The sequence below is a fragment of the Ranitomeya imitator genome, chromosome 8 (assembly GCF_032444005.1).
Source record: "Ranitomeya imitator isolate aRanImi1 chromosome 8, aRanImi1.pri, whole genome shotgun sequence".
NCBI classification, from domain to species: domain Eukaryota; kingdom Metazoa; phylum Chordata; class Amphibia; order Anura; family Dendrobatidae; genus Ranitomeya; species Ranitomeya imitator.
The window spans coordinates 172,469,380-172,483,522 of record NC_091289.1 but is presented as its reverse complement, the minus strand read 5'-3'; the positions used below and the strand labels follow the sequence as shown (position 1 = coordinate 172,483,522).

Sequence of the window (14,143 nt, the reverse complement as noted above, 5' to 3'; positions counted from 1 at the left end):
AAAAAAAATTGACATGCTGCGGCAAATAAAACACTGCAAATAAACACATTTTTTTCCGCAGCATGTGCACAAAAATTCTCAATTTTCCATTGATTAACATTGCTTGTGCACTACACTGCGGATTTGATGCAATTCCAGGCATCCAAAAACGCTGCGGATCCGCATTTAAATACGCAACATTTGCACACAACCTTAGGTATGGCCTCACTAAAAAATGGTACGTCTACCCCAATTCATAGATATAGTAGGCAATTTCCCAGTCATATCGGAAAATAAATGGTTTAAGCAAATAAAAAAGTAAGTATACTGCTAACCAATTGATTTATCGAAAAATAAAATAAGAAAATAAAAATAAAAGTCTTACTTGGCAGATCCTGAAAAACATGATGGTTTATCATTCCCACGATGGCGAATATATTTTATAGCAGCTCAAACAGTAATTCTGGTGAACAGGGAGTCTAGTGTTTTCTTGAAAATGATAATTAAGGGCAATGAGAGTCTAATGAGGAATATAAACTCTGGTGGATCTGTGCCTTTGAAAGCAAAGTATCCCACTCAGTACCTAATTAGGAAGATTTGGGGAAGATTAAGACAAGAGGTAGGAGAAAAGGGTATAATTAAAGATACGTTATTGTTTGATAACACAGAATCTAAAGAATTTATACTACAGGATATTAGAGGTTATTTAAAAAAAGAACAACTAATTCCCTAACCATAGAATAGGGCATAACGTTCTGGCTGCTTGGGCCCCGGGCCCCAACGATCCCAAGATTGCTCCTGAATGGAGCTCAGCCTCTGCTCCATTCATTGTCTATGGGACTAATCAAGCACTGGATTCGGGAGTCGCATAGACAATGAATGGAGATGAAGCATGCACACTTTTGCTCAATTTCTGATGGGGTGGCAGAGTTACAAAGCCCCATCTCTGGGTCCCAGTGGTCGGAGTCCCAGCGATCAGCAAGTTATAATAACTATAGACCAATCTCCCCTTTATCTCTAAACTCTTGGAGCGCCTTTTCTACTCCCGCCTTACCCGTTACCTCTCTACGCACTCCCTCCTAGACCCTTCACAGTCTGGTTTCCGCCCCCTACATTCGACAGAAACTGCACTCATCAAAGTGACCAATGACCTTCTGACAGCAAAACGTAATGGTGACCACTCTGTGCTCATTCTTCTCGACCTTTCTGCAGCTTTCAAAACTGTTGACCACCCTCTCCTACTCTCTAGGCTCCAGTCACTAGGCATTAAGGACACTGCTCTCTCCTGGTTCTCCTCCTATCTTACTGACCGCTCCTTCAGTGTTCTGTTCTCTGGCTCCACTTCATCTCCTCTTCCTCTCACTGTCGGGGTACCTCAGGGCTCAGTCCTTGGCCCCCTTCTCTTCTCCCTCTACACGGCCCCAATTGGACAGACCATCAGCAGATTTGGCTTTCATTTTTTGTATGCAATCAATAAAAAATTTGGGGTATGTTCTTTGGATCAAATAAGGAAATAAAAAATTATGTAATGGGTCAAGGTTCAGGGACATTATTTTGGAATTATTAAAATAAATCCTTTTGTTGCCCTTCTCCGGCTTTTATAGTGGCTTGAATTCTTTTAATCATGAACAAGAACTAATGATAATCAATATCCTTCAAGCTGGTTCTATCTTTCTGGAAGAATGGTCATGTCATTGATTAGATATGTCTTCTCTAAATAAAAAAAATGTAATACTCTCCGTTGTGTGGCAAGATGCATTATCTTACAGAGAAATAACTTCCTTCCTCACTGTTCTTCGTTTCTGGGAGTTATGGCTGCTATGCTTCTGCCAGCTGTAGGACCCCATGTGCAATACCTGGAGCTGAATTATTATAAGGGTCCTAGGTCTTAATTAAAATAGGTTTCATTTCAAAAACCTGACCTGCACATCCAAACATAGACTCAGTGTGAACAGGTGCTGAACCTAGAGTCGCCAACTCGTATATAGTTAAGTAAATAAGGCAGCACACTGCAGCGCTAAAACATGCAAACATGAAATATGAAATTTGAACTGCATTACTGCACTAGAAATATGAAAAATGAGAGCGTTTAGCGCATAAAAATGGCCAATTTTATGTGTACCTGGTAGCCCCTTTACGGCATCTCTCTTATACCAGGTCCTACGCTTGCCTTACCTCGCTGAGAATAAACGTCTCCATGAATTAAAATAGGGGGTTTGGTCTGGAATCTACATTTATTTAGGAGTCCTGTCTAACATCTCAGTTAATATAGGGGTCTGGTTTATGTTCTGAATTCACTAAAGGACAATGTTCGGAATGATTTAGCGTTGTGGAGCCTAAATTTAACGGTCTGGTTTGAGGTGTGAATTTATTTGGGGTTTGGTCTGGGATCTGAATTCATATAGAAGCCTGATCTGAGATCTGAATTACGGTAATTTAAGGATCCAAATTGATTTAAGGCTTTGGTTTGGGGAAAGAATTAATCTTAGGGAATGCTATGGTGTCTCAAGTCATTTTGGGGTTTGGCTCGGGGTCTAAATTTATTTAGCAGTCTGTTCTAAGGTTTGTATTTGTTGTAAAGTCCTTTCTGGGGTCTGGAATAATTCAAGTGTGTGGTTTATCAATTGATTTAGAGATCTATTATGAGTGTTACGCACCTGCCCTGGGTTCAGGCTCAGCTTCCTTCACCTCGTTCCGCTGCCCTCTGTTGTGCTCCACATTGGGCTTTGCAGGTTGCCCGACATGTGACATCTCCTTAGGCCTTTTAACGCCAATTAGGACACACACCTGTGCCTTCAGATTGTGATTGCAGACTCTAGTTTGGTATTCTCCACCTCCTTTGCACACCATGCTAACCTGCTTCTATCCCTGCTGCCTTGCTATCTTCACTTATCCACCCTGCTGCTCCCAAGACTCCTGTGTGTGCCATATCTCCTCACTTTCCACATGCCATTGCCAGCTGCATCAACGAACAGAGTCCGTGTACTCACCTGGACCTGGGGTCCACTTCACAAAGTGAGCCTAACAGAATCAAAAGACAGGTGTGGGCTTAGGGAGATGATGTCAGATGACGGGCAACCTGCAAAGCCCAACGTGGAGCACAACAGAGGGCAGCTGGCCGAGTTGAAGGGAGCAGAGCCTGGTCATGGCAGCGTTGGATTGAGGTAATTTACAAGCAGAGAAAAGTCACTGGTTTTACAAAAGGCTATATGGGTCAAGGAGGAGTGTACGAGTTGAGGCAAAGTGACAGCTAGGCAATGGCCAGGATAGAGGAAAGGGAGAGAGGCAGAAATGAGGCAAGTTAACCTTAAGTACGTCTGGTGTTTCAAGTGATATTTCAGATTTAGCTGTGCTTTGTGTATACATTAGGGATAACACTATTTCTGGCTAATCTATGACATTTATACTGTATTTCTTTTATCAGTTATCCACTCACCAGACTCTATCTCTAATTTTAGTTGCCTGAGCTGATGGAAGAAGACTAGCTGCTATTATGTCTCTCTCCCGCACAGCACTCAGATACATGAGGGATTTCTCTTCTTCCTGTTTACATGTAGCACATGTTCATAAACAGCACCAGCCTAGGGCACATCATACAGAAGTACTGAGCAATGTAGCTGTAAATCCAGCACTAGGGTGAGATAAACACTAACTAGAAAACTGCAGCCACCTGTATTTCTCTACCTATTCTTATTTGGCTCTTCAGACTCTTTCCTTTCCCCTTTTCTACATAAACTTCAATGAGCAGTTGTAAACCGAAACTTCGGTGAGCTGGAAGCCCATCCTGTTTTGACCGAGACAGATTTCATCCTTTTTTTTTGCAGAGCAAGTGATGAGTTCAAGAGGCAGAGAGGAAGAGAAATAGTCAATAATAGAATATATTACAAATTGTCTTATATTTGCATGTATCCTTGATTTATGCAACGTTTGCTAAAATGACAGTGATGGTTTAAAGCAGAAAATCCTTTTTATCCAGATGGAAACTGTCAGTAAGTAGAGTGCTACAGTAAGTCATTGGGGGGTATGTTCACATTGCAGATTCAGATGATTAAGAGGTTTGTTTTATAATAATAAATAGGTACTGTAAAATTACAAAGTGCAATTTACTTGTTCTGAAAAAATCAACTCCATTCTCAACAAAATATAGATCTTACTGCTTGTTGTCTAGGTTAATGGCCACCTCTGCAGTCTGTAAGTGGGAGCCGGGCTCTAGGCAAAGCGTGCATGCTTACAAGCTCTTTGCTAACTAGCTTGTAAGCCCAACTTTAAAACTGGACGCAGTACAGTGCCCCTGCTTGCAGCATCAGAGAATGCACATTTTGTGCCATTGGTGCAACGATGCCTGTGGTCCGAACTGTCAATCAGGGGTGCACTGACCCCTGGCGAGTAAGACACCATGAAGCAGGGGAGCTATGCAGAACCTCTTTAAGTTGCAGAAATTTACCAACAGATCTGCCATCAGAAGAGATGGGTTTGACTGAGTGATCACTCCTGACCGGTCTGTGCACGCTACATCATGCTGACTCACGTAGCGCACAGAGGTAAGTGATGATCGATATAATCATGTTGCTCTATTTTTTTTTTTTGGATAGCAATAAAACTGAGCCTCTAAGTTTAGCTGAAAAGGTGGAACAAAAATGTTAAATTTAATCACATAGGAACCATAAAATCTTGTGTGGCTTCAATATAATTAAATGAGGTCTAAATGATGGAGGAATGTTTCAGTTTAGCAGATATATGTGTATTACTTCTTTCAAATGAATATATAATTGTTACTAAACCTCATTGTATAGGCCGGTAGGCACTCAGCTTGTGCTCTTGTTTCTGCAGCGTGGGGGCGCTGGTGGGCTTATCCATAGCAGCGGTGGTCCTGTTGGCATTTATCATCACTGTTTGCGTCCTCTGCTATCTGTTCATCAGTAACAAGCCGCACAACAAGCTGGATACTGGGCTGAGCCTACAAACGGCAGGTGAGCTGAGAGTTGTTGCATTTCTGGGCTTTGAGCCATCTTGTGTATATCCTTCATGGCAGAGAGGATACAGAACTACAGAACGATGTATCGCTTTGGATCCATTCTATCTACAAAATGATGTTGCGGCCACCAAAAAGTACACAGTGTACAGAACTGAAACATCACAGCTCCGTACACTCGGCCGTCACTGTTATTGGTTACTACAGCTCAGCTCCCATCAAAGAGAATAGATCATCAATATACCAGTTCCAGACAACCCCCTTCAAGAATATATTTAAGGGTCACCAAATGAATAGTCACTGTTATTTCTCATTAAAGCCCTCATTCTTTAATGCTATAACTCTGGTCAACCTGTCCCAGTCTGTACAGCAAAGCTGGAAACTGAGCTGCATAAAACAGAGTATGTCTGCCTATGGAGTGTTTTCCCTTTTTCAGTGTGAAAATTTCATGACTAGTTTGATATAAAAAGTTGCATAAAATTTCTAAAAGTACACCAAATGTGTTTAAAGATATGATAAAAACCTGATATAATAAATCCTTTTTCTCATGGTACATGCACTTTAAAAAAATAAATATTGCACTTTGCTGTGGTGTAGTTGGTGAGGAAGAGCTACCCTGTTATGGTTTATATTTGTGTGGTCGGGGCCATTTCAAACACCTTTCATAAATATGACAGTTTTTTTCCTATTGTGTATACTGTTGGGCTGGACACTTACCAACTGTACATTATCCTGCTGTGTTGGTGGTTACACTTGATGTTGACTATTTTTTTTTTTTACAAAGTATGTCTTAGCATTTTGCTAGGGCTCACCTGGAGAGTTAGATTTATGAAGCCGAACGTCAGGCTGAACACATGGACGGAGGCTTATGGCACAGCAGGATGGGTTTGCCAGATAATATGTGGCACAGAGAAGACCTGGACAATGGGCTATGCTGGATGACTGCTAGACAATCAAAGCATGACACACTGTAAGCTGCATAGCCAGGAGCATAGATCTAGGATGTAGAAACCATAAAAGATGACTGCAGTGTAAAGTGAATAGTCTCCAGATAGCAGTTCATAATGCTTACAACATATGTTGGGTTAATCAGCTGGTCTGTGGAGCAGAAGATGCGGGTTACACTGATAATTGCAGACAAATGTGATAAGTCTCTACATAATACTTTGTAATGCTTACAGCAGATGATGGGTTAAACAACAGGTCCAAGAAGCAGTAGTAGCAGGTTGTAGAACCCACAGGAGTTTGCACAAATAATTACAGCTTAAGGTGATAAGTCTCTTGATAATCGTTCACATTTCTTATAGCTAATTATGGGTTAAACAGCAGGTCCGAAAAGCAATAGCAGCAGGTTGTAGAACCCACATGAGTTTGCACAAATAATTACAGCTTAATGTGATAAGTCTCTAGATAATAGTTTGTCATTCTTATAGCTTACGATGGGTTAAACAGCAGGTCCGAGAAGCAGTAGTAGCAGGTTGCAGAACCCACATGAGTTTGCACAAATAATTACAGCTTAATGTGATAAGTCTCTATATAATAGTTCGTAATGCTTACAGCAGATGATGGGTTAAACAACAGGTCCAAGAAGCAGTAGTAGCAGGTTGTAGAACCCACAGGAGTTTGCACAAATAATTACAGCTTAAGGTGATAAGTCTCTAGATAATAGTTCGCAATTCTTATAGCTGACGATGGGATAAACAGCAGGTCCGAGAAGCAGTAGAAGCAGGTTGCAGAATACACAGGAGTTTGCAGACATGATAGCAACTGAAGGAACTCAATGGCCAGACCATCATTTTGGGCACCATGTGCATGTGACATTAATATGATGAAAAAATGAGTTGAGTGACAGGTGTTTGGGTGGTGTGTGTAAGACTGGAAATGTTGGCAAAGGGCCAGACACAGTTAAGACTAACAGATGGTGGTATACGTACTGACTTTTGTACCAGTCTTAATGCCAGAACCACTGTACAAGGGTATACCTGGGTGAGCTTGCAGAGCATGTCCCCAGGGCTCTGGACACCAGGGCTGCGGTATTTGCATACGTTGTTGAGGCAGTGAACTAAATCTTTGCCCTGGTAAAAGAAAGCCTGACTACGACTACAGTGTAAGAGCCGCATAATCCATAAAATGAGTAATATCTAAAGCAGGTGTAAACAGAGTAAATGCCAAACTACTTGTGCAGATAATGAATCAGCCACAAATCCAGGTGCTATACATAGGACAAACTATTCAGCCTAATGACATTCATAATGCGTAAAATGCTGGACTATATATGGATCCCAATTCCCAAATATCATTTAAGTTGACCTTCGTGTTATAATTGATTTTAGCTGTCACTTATAAAAAAAAAGGGGGTTGTGAGATGTACTGATGACCTTCCATTAGGATAGGCAATAGATATCTGGTTTGTGGGGGATTGGACTCCCGGAACGGCATCTCTGTTCAGTTCTGTTGAATTAATGGTCAGGGGTTCTGGCGCTCAGACCCTCTCAGAATACCGTAGATATTGATGATCTAGCCTAATGATAGGACATCTTCCTTATGTCATTTATACATTTATATAGTTTTATCATTGGAATCTGATTAATCATGAGCATGGTCAAATCCAAATCGGGCATTGTATTTAGCCTGGTGTGCTTTCCATGCTATGACCTCCTATTGACCATGTCATGCCATGACTAGCCACTTCCTTATGGGGTGCCGGAATAACCCTTAAATATGCAGTTTTATGTAAGGACAGCATATTATAACTACAGGTCTGTACGTTGTACCTACAGTTGGCGCACAACAATTTGCAAGTGGCGGCCCATCAGCCACGTAGGTAATCTGGACTTTGAGAATATCCTCTTACCTGCCTATATCCGTGGCTCCTCGTTTGTTTAGCTAGCCTGGTATGACATCATTGATGCAGCATGATGCACATGTGACATTGCGCCATGCTGATTAATCAAAAGAAGAGCCACCGATTACACAGGTCACCGCAATTTTTCTGGCAAAAGGTTTTAAAACATATTTTAAGTCAATTTTGGCTGCTGATTACGAACATGAACTCCGTTTTTGGCTATCACATCAGGATTTCGAGATATTTTCAATTTTTGATGAAAATTACTCCTATCTAATGTTTTATGATAAAAACACATGATTTTCGATACTACATTGTATATTTTTAATCAAGGAATAACAGAGATTACAAAGTCTATGTATAGCAAATCAAATATACTTACAGAATTAAGCTACAAAATATAAAAACCCATATATATGGCACACAGATGAATGACAAATGGCAGTTATTTGAACTTTCTTTTCGTGGCTGATCTGTGGTGTACGGCTTCTGGGTTGTCTCTCATCAAGCTCCAGCAATAGTCGCAATCATATGTCAGTCCCACCGGCCTTGATACCGTTCTTCCATTGTTTTAATGTCCTGATGAAAACGCTCCCCTTGTTCCTCGCTTACATCCCCATGGTTCTCTGGAAACAAGTCCAAATGGCTGTGTAAATAGTGAATCTTGATCCTCATTCTCCATCCAAGATTTCGCAGACTCATTAGTAGCTCTTCCACAATCTCTTCATAGTTGTCTGCTTTCTTATTCCCTAGAAAATTCTGCACCACATTGCAAAATGCCTTCCAAGCTCTTTCTTCTGTCTTATTCATCGATGTGATAAAATTTGGGTCTCTCATAAGTGTTCTTATTTGAGGTCCATCAAATATTCCAGCCTTTTTCTTCTCTTCACTAAGACCAGGAAAAGTTGAACACATATAGTTAAAGCATTCTCCACTGTGATTGAGAGCTTTGACGAACTGCTTCATCAATCCAAGTTTTATGTGTAAGGGAGGAAAGACAATGTCCTTCTTATCCACTAGAGGATCATGGATGACATTCTTATCGCCAGATGCCAAACTCTGTCGCTGAAGCCATTAAGTTTTCACCCAATGCTCTGCTGTAGCTCTACTGTCCCAGTAGGACAGAAAACAAGGGTGTTATCATAACAAATGGGAATTATGCATGTTCAAAGAAAACAAAGATATTCTCACATTTATTGGGAGACTAAATGAAAACTAAATTTACCTTAGTGAACCGTATAAACCGGCACTTTTCATACACTACTTATATTTATCATGGAATTCTTGAAAATGGGCTATATACCTGTAGCGCAAAAACGTGATGTGATCGAGAAATTATAAGATCAGATTTGAATTCAGCACCCTCAAATTAGTCTAAAACTGTTCTTAAAGTCCATGCCAGAAATTATTTTTTTTGTAGACCAGTGTTATCGACAGGTTTCGCTGAAAGTCTAATGTGTATGGGGCATCGGACGACTGTAAAAAATGAATTTGAAATTCAAGACATAAACAAATACAGTAAATACTTCATATACCTCTATGGGAGTTTCTGTATGATATCGAGTAATGCCACCTATTATTGACCATACAAAGCCCTCCAAAAGCATTAAAAGAGTAACTGTCCCTTTAATTTTATTTAATAAATCAAAAGCACACATGAAAATAATCAACTTTGTAAAATATCTAATCAGAGAAATATGCTTCTTTCTCCTCCTGGACCTATCATTCACTATCAATTCATAGGAAAAATCTATAAAATCTGTATAAAATTGCTGAGAAGAGCATCAGGCTGAGTTTCTGCTGTAATATTAATGTTATGTATTATTAACGTTTTTTGTTTATTCATTTCCTGCAGGGTATTTTCTCATTTTGTTTTTATCTTGGGTTTTGTCTGTTAAATAGCAAAGTTTTCCTATACATTATACTTATACCAACTTATTCTCTGGCTCATTTCTTTGGTTTTGCTACAGAATGTTGTAGATTAGCTGCAATAAGTGCATTGGAAATATCCTTAGGATCAGCTGTAGAAGGGTTTTCGATAATAATTAGTGATGAGCGAACGTGCTGGGATAAGATGCTATCTGAGCATGCTCGGGTGCTAACCGAGTGTCTTCGGCGTGCTCGAATAATATGTTCCAGTCCCCGCGGTTGCGTGTCTCCCAGCTGTTCGACATGCAGGGTTTCATGCAGCAGTGGGGACTTGAACATATCATTTGAGCACGTCGAAGACACTCGGTTAGCACCTGAGCATGCTCAGATAGCGCCTTATCCGAGCACATTCGCTCATCACTAATAATAATCATTGGTCCTGAAAAAATACCTTTAAGCTTGTCAGATACATTTTCTACCAAATAAACATTTACATGACTTATGTGAGTGAGGTAAGTAAAGTTAACTTGTCTGTGACCACCAATATATAGATACATCTCATTATTTTGACTCCATAACTAGGCTGTGAGAGTAGGGCACGTGATACTCCGTTTTTATGGATGTCTCTACGTACCTGTACTCACACGAAGAGATATCATCAGATAGCTTGACTCGACTGCAGAGGCACGTATAAAGATTCCAGAGGAATATTTGTTTTCAAACTGAATTCTTGTCATTATACCCAATTACAGTAGTCAAAAAAGACTAATTTGAACCAGAGCTGCGAGACATGAGCTTCTTAACCCCACATCAGGCGCGATAGGCCTGGCAGGCACAGCTCACACATTTTTGTTTCCCCCTCCTCTCCAAAGCGGCAGAGGATCCCACGAATTCCAGTACCTTAATACCTTTAGGTGTTGCTTAAAACCCCCCACTCTGTTTTACCGCCGTCTTTGTGGAGAGCAGGTGGGACCTCTGTGGCCTTTCAGACTCATTGCGCCTGTAGGTTCTCATATTTGAAGGTTTGTACTTTTTGGGGTTCTTTCATCACAATTGTTTATTTTGCTTGTCTTATGGATGAATAATGCAACATTTGAGAATATTTTGTACAAATAAGTAGGGTTTTCTTACAAGAGGGTTTGGCGGCAGTTGTGAAATTTGGGGACTTTTTGTTGTATTTCGTTTATGGTTATTATATGTTTGGTTTTTTTTGCATCTGACTATGTGTACTCTCTTTTAATGCATCCCTATGAAGGTCAATGATTACTTTTAGAGCCAGGAAATTGAGAAAATTAGATCTTATAGGCGGTTTTCTAACTTGTGCCTGTCAGGTGCACTGCGCCTGAACTCAGGAGTGACAGAGACGCACCTGACCCAGGGTTAAGATGGATGCAATACAGAGACTAAGGAAGAAGAAGGGAGGGGTTACTGACATCAGTGCTAGGGAAGCAGACAGGGAGAGAGAGAGGACAAACTTCTAAAAGGCAAACTTTATTGCATTGCAACGTAAGACCAACAATACAATACTGTATAATTCCCAAGAAGTGGGCCATGACACTCACATTGTTCCCACAGGTACCGTATACAAAGTGTATATTACTGGATATCTCTACCAGACTCAGATACAAACCTGCTGATTCTATAATAATCCTAAATAATCTTAAATAACATGATTAATAATTACATCAGAAATAAAAATAAATTGCAATAAAATATAAATCTGGTAATTCTTAGCTCCAGAACATTAGTCTAATGAAGTCAATTAGATGGATAAGCTGTTTGCACAAGGTCATTTGGGCGGCTGCCATACATTTCCTGTGTTGGAGAGTTCCTTAATGAGAGAAAGCGTTAATTTAACATTGAAGTCAAGATGAACCGTGACAAAGTGTTCCAATGTGACAAGGAGCAAAACAAATTACATTTTTAATGTCCCATGAACAGCGACCTATTTTGAGTCCTTGGAATTATAAAGTAGGACAATTTTCCCTTCGGAAATTGGTAAAAGGAATTATGATTTTCTTTTGTTCCGTATACCGCATAAATTGTTAGCTATTTATCTCTTAGAAAATCCATAGGAGATAGACATTAAGAGATATGTGATTTAATGTAAGTTCTGGGGAGAAGCAGATTTACATTAATGCCTCATTAAGTAACGTCCTTGGTGTATCGGTCTTACCCGGTGACCGCAGAGCATTGGCCATTACACGTGTAAATGTAATCAGGACTTCATTGCTCTCGATCTGGTTACCACATATCTGTTATCTACCAGGATGAATTTTTATTGAAAATACAGACCTGAATTTCAATGTTATTTCTGTCTAACCGCTATAAGTGGTGGTCTTTACGTTAAATTAATTTTGGCCAAGCTTGACAATTTTGGTTATTTAATGTATATGGTGAAGCCCTGCTCTATTCGAATGGCAGAGGTCTGAAAAAAGTAGGGTTTTGTTTGCAGAATTTTAACAAGTGTGTGAAATGTAATTTTACAGCTCTGATCTCCTGGTCTAACCTCCACCATGATTAGAAAGTGTTGGAATAGAGCACAGATACAAATATAGAAAAAAATGAAATCACACGGACAGTACTAGGAGAAACATTATTAAATTGTGCTGTTCAGATAACCCTTTATCTGTAAAGGGAACCTGTCACCCCGTTTTTTGAGATTGAGATATAAATACTGTTAAATAGGGCCTGCGCTGTGTGTTACTATAGTGTATGTAGTGTACCCCGATTCCCCACCTATGCTGAGAAATAACTTACCAAAGTCGCCGTTTTCGCCTGTCAATCAGGCTGGTCAGGTCGGGAGGGCGTGTTCACAGCGCTGGTTCTTCCTCAGCTTTACGTTGGTGGCGTAGTGGTGTGCGCCTGTTGAAGTGACTAATCCACTGTGGGCACGTGAACAAGCAGCGCGCGATCTGCGCTGTCATCCCTTTCGTCGGTGGGGGCGGCCATCTTCCTGGGGCCGCGCGTGCGCAGATCGAGTGCTCTGCTGCACGGGGCTTCAGGAAAATGGCCGCGGGATGCCGCGCGTGCGCATTAGAGATCACGGCGGCCATTTTCCCAAAGCCGAGTTTGCATCTCGGCTTTGGGAAAATGGCCGCCGCGATCTCTAATGCGCACGTGCGGCATCCCGCGGCCATTTTCCTGAAGCCCCGTGCAGCAGAGCACTCGATCTGCGCACGCGCGGCCCCAGGAAGATGGCCGCCCCCACCGACGAAAGGGATGACAGCGCAGATCGCGCGCTGCTTGTTCACGTGCCCACAGTGGATTAGTCACCTCAACATGCGGACACCACTACGCCACCAACGTAAAGCTGAGGAAGAACCAGCGATGTCACCACGCCCTCCCGACCTGACCAGCCTGATTGACAGGCGAAAACGGCGACTTTGGTAAGTTATTTCTCAGCATAGGTGGGGAATCGGGGTACACTACATACACTATAGTAACACACAGCGCAGGCCCTATTTAACAGTATTTATATCTCAATCTCAAAAAACGAGGTGACAGGTTCCCTTTAAAAACTGAATATTCATATGAAGAAAAATCACAGCAGTCACTATTTTTTTCTGTATATCACATATGACTTACCTATTTAAAAAAAGAAATAATGGATCCCATACAGAGCCATCGTATAGAATTTTTATGGATACACTCCTTAAAATAGAAAGATATATTTAGTCTTGTAAATGTTAATGATTGCTGATGTATAAAAATGATTTCCATATGGATGACAATATCGGAGGAAAAACGATCCATTCATTTCTGAATGAAAATCAGACAATTTTTTTTTCTACGGTCTTCTGAACTTAAGGTACCGTTACACTAAACGACTTACCAACAATCACGACCAGCGATACAACCTGGCCGTGATCGTTGGTAAGTCAGACAGCTCTCTCCGGCGACCAATGATCAGGGAAAAGACTTCGGCATCGTTGAAACTGTCTTCAACGATGCCGAAGTCCCCGGGTAACCAGGGTAAACATCGGGTTACTAAGCGCAGAGCCACGCTTAGTAACCCGATATTTACCCTGGTTACCATAGTAAAAGTAAAAAAAAAAAACAGTACATACTCACATTCCGTTGTCTGTCACGTCCCCCGGCGTCAGCTTCCCGCACTGACTGTGTCAGCGCCGGCCGGCCGTAAAGCAGAGCACAGCAGTGACGTCACTGCTGTGCTCTGCTTTACGGCCGGCCGGAACTGACACAGTTAGTGCGGGAAGCTGACGCCGGGGGACGTGACAGACAACGGAATGTGAGTATGTAGTGTTTTTTTATTTTTAGCTTTTACAATGCTAACCAGGGTAAATATCGGGTTACTAAGCGCGGCCCTGCGCTTAGTAACCCGATATTTACCCTGGTTACAAGTGAACACATCGCTGGATTGGCGTCAAACCCGCCGATTCAGCGATGACAGCGTGTGATCAGTGACCAAAAAAAGGTCCTGATCACTCCCAGCGACCAACGATCTCCCAGCAGGG

General features: G+C 41.3%; 1 protein-coding gene across 1 annotated transcript in view; it reads left to right on the top strand.

The window, feature by feature from the left end:
• SHISAL2A (shisa like 2A) overlaps nucleotides 1-14,143 on the top strand; it is a 58,306-nt gene that overhangs the window by 13,202 nt on the left and 30,961 nt on the right. Inside the window, exon 2 of the mRNA XM_069736560.1 lies at nucleotides 4,810-4,949. Coding sequence (XP_069592661.1) covers nucleotides 4,810-4,949 — 140 coding nt within the window. The remainder of the gene's footprint in view (nucleotides 1-4,809; nucleotides 4,950-14,143) is intronic.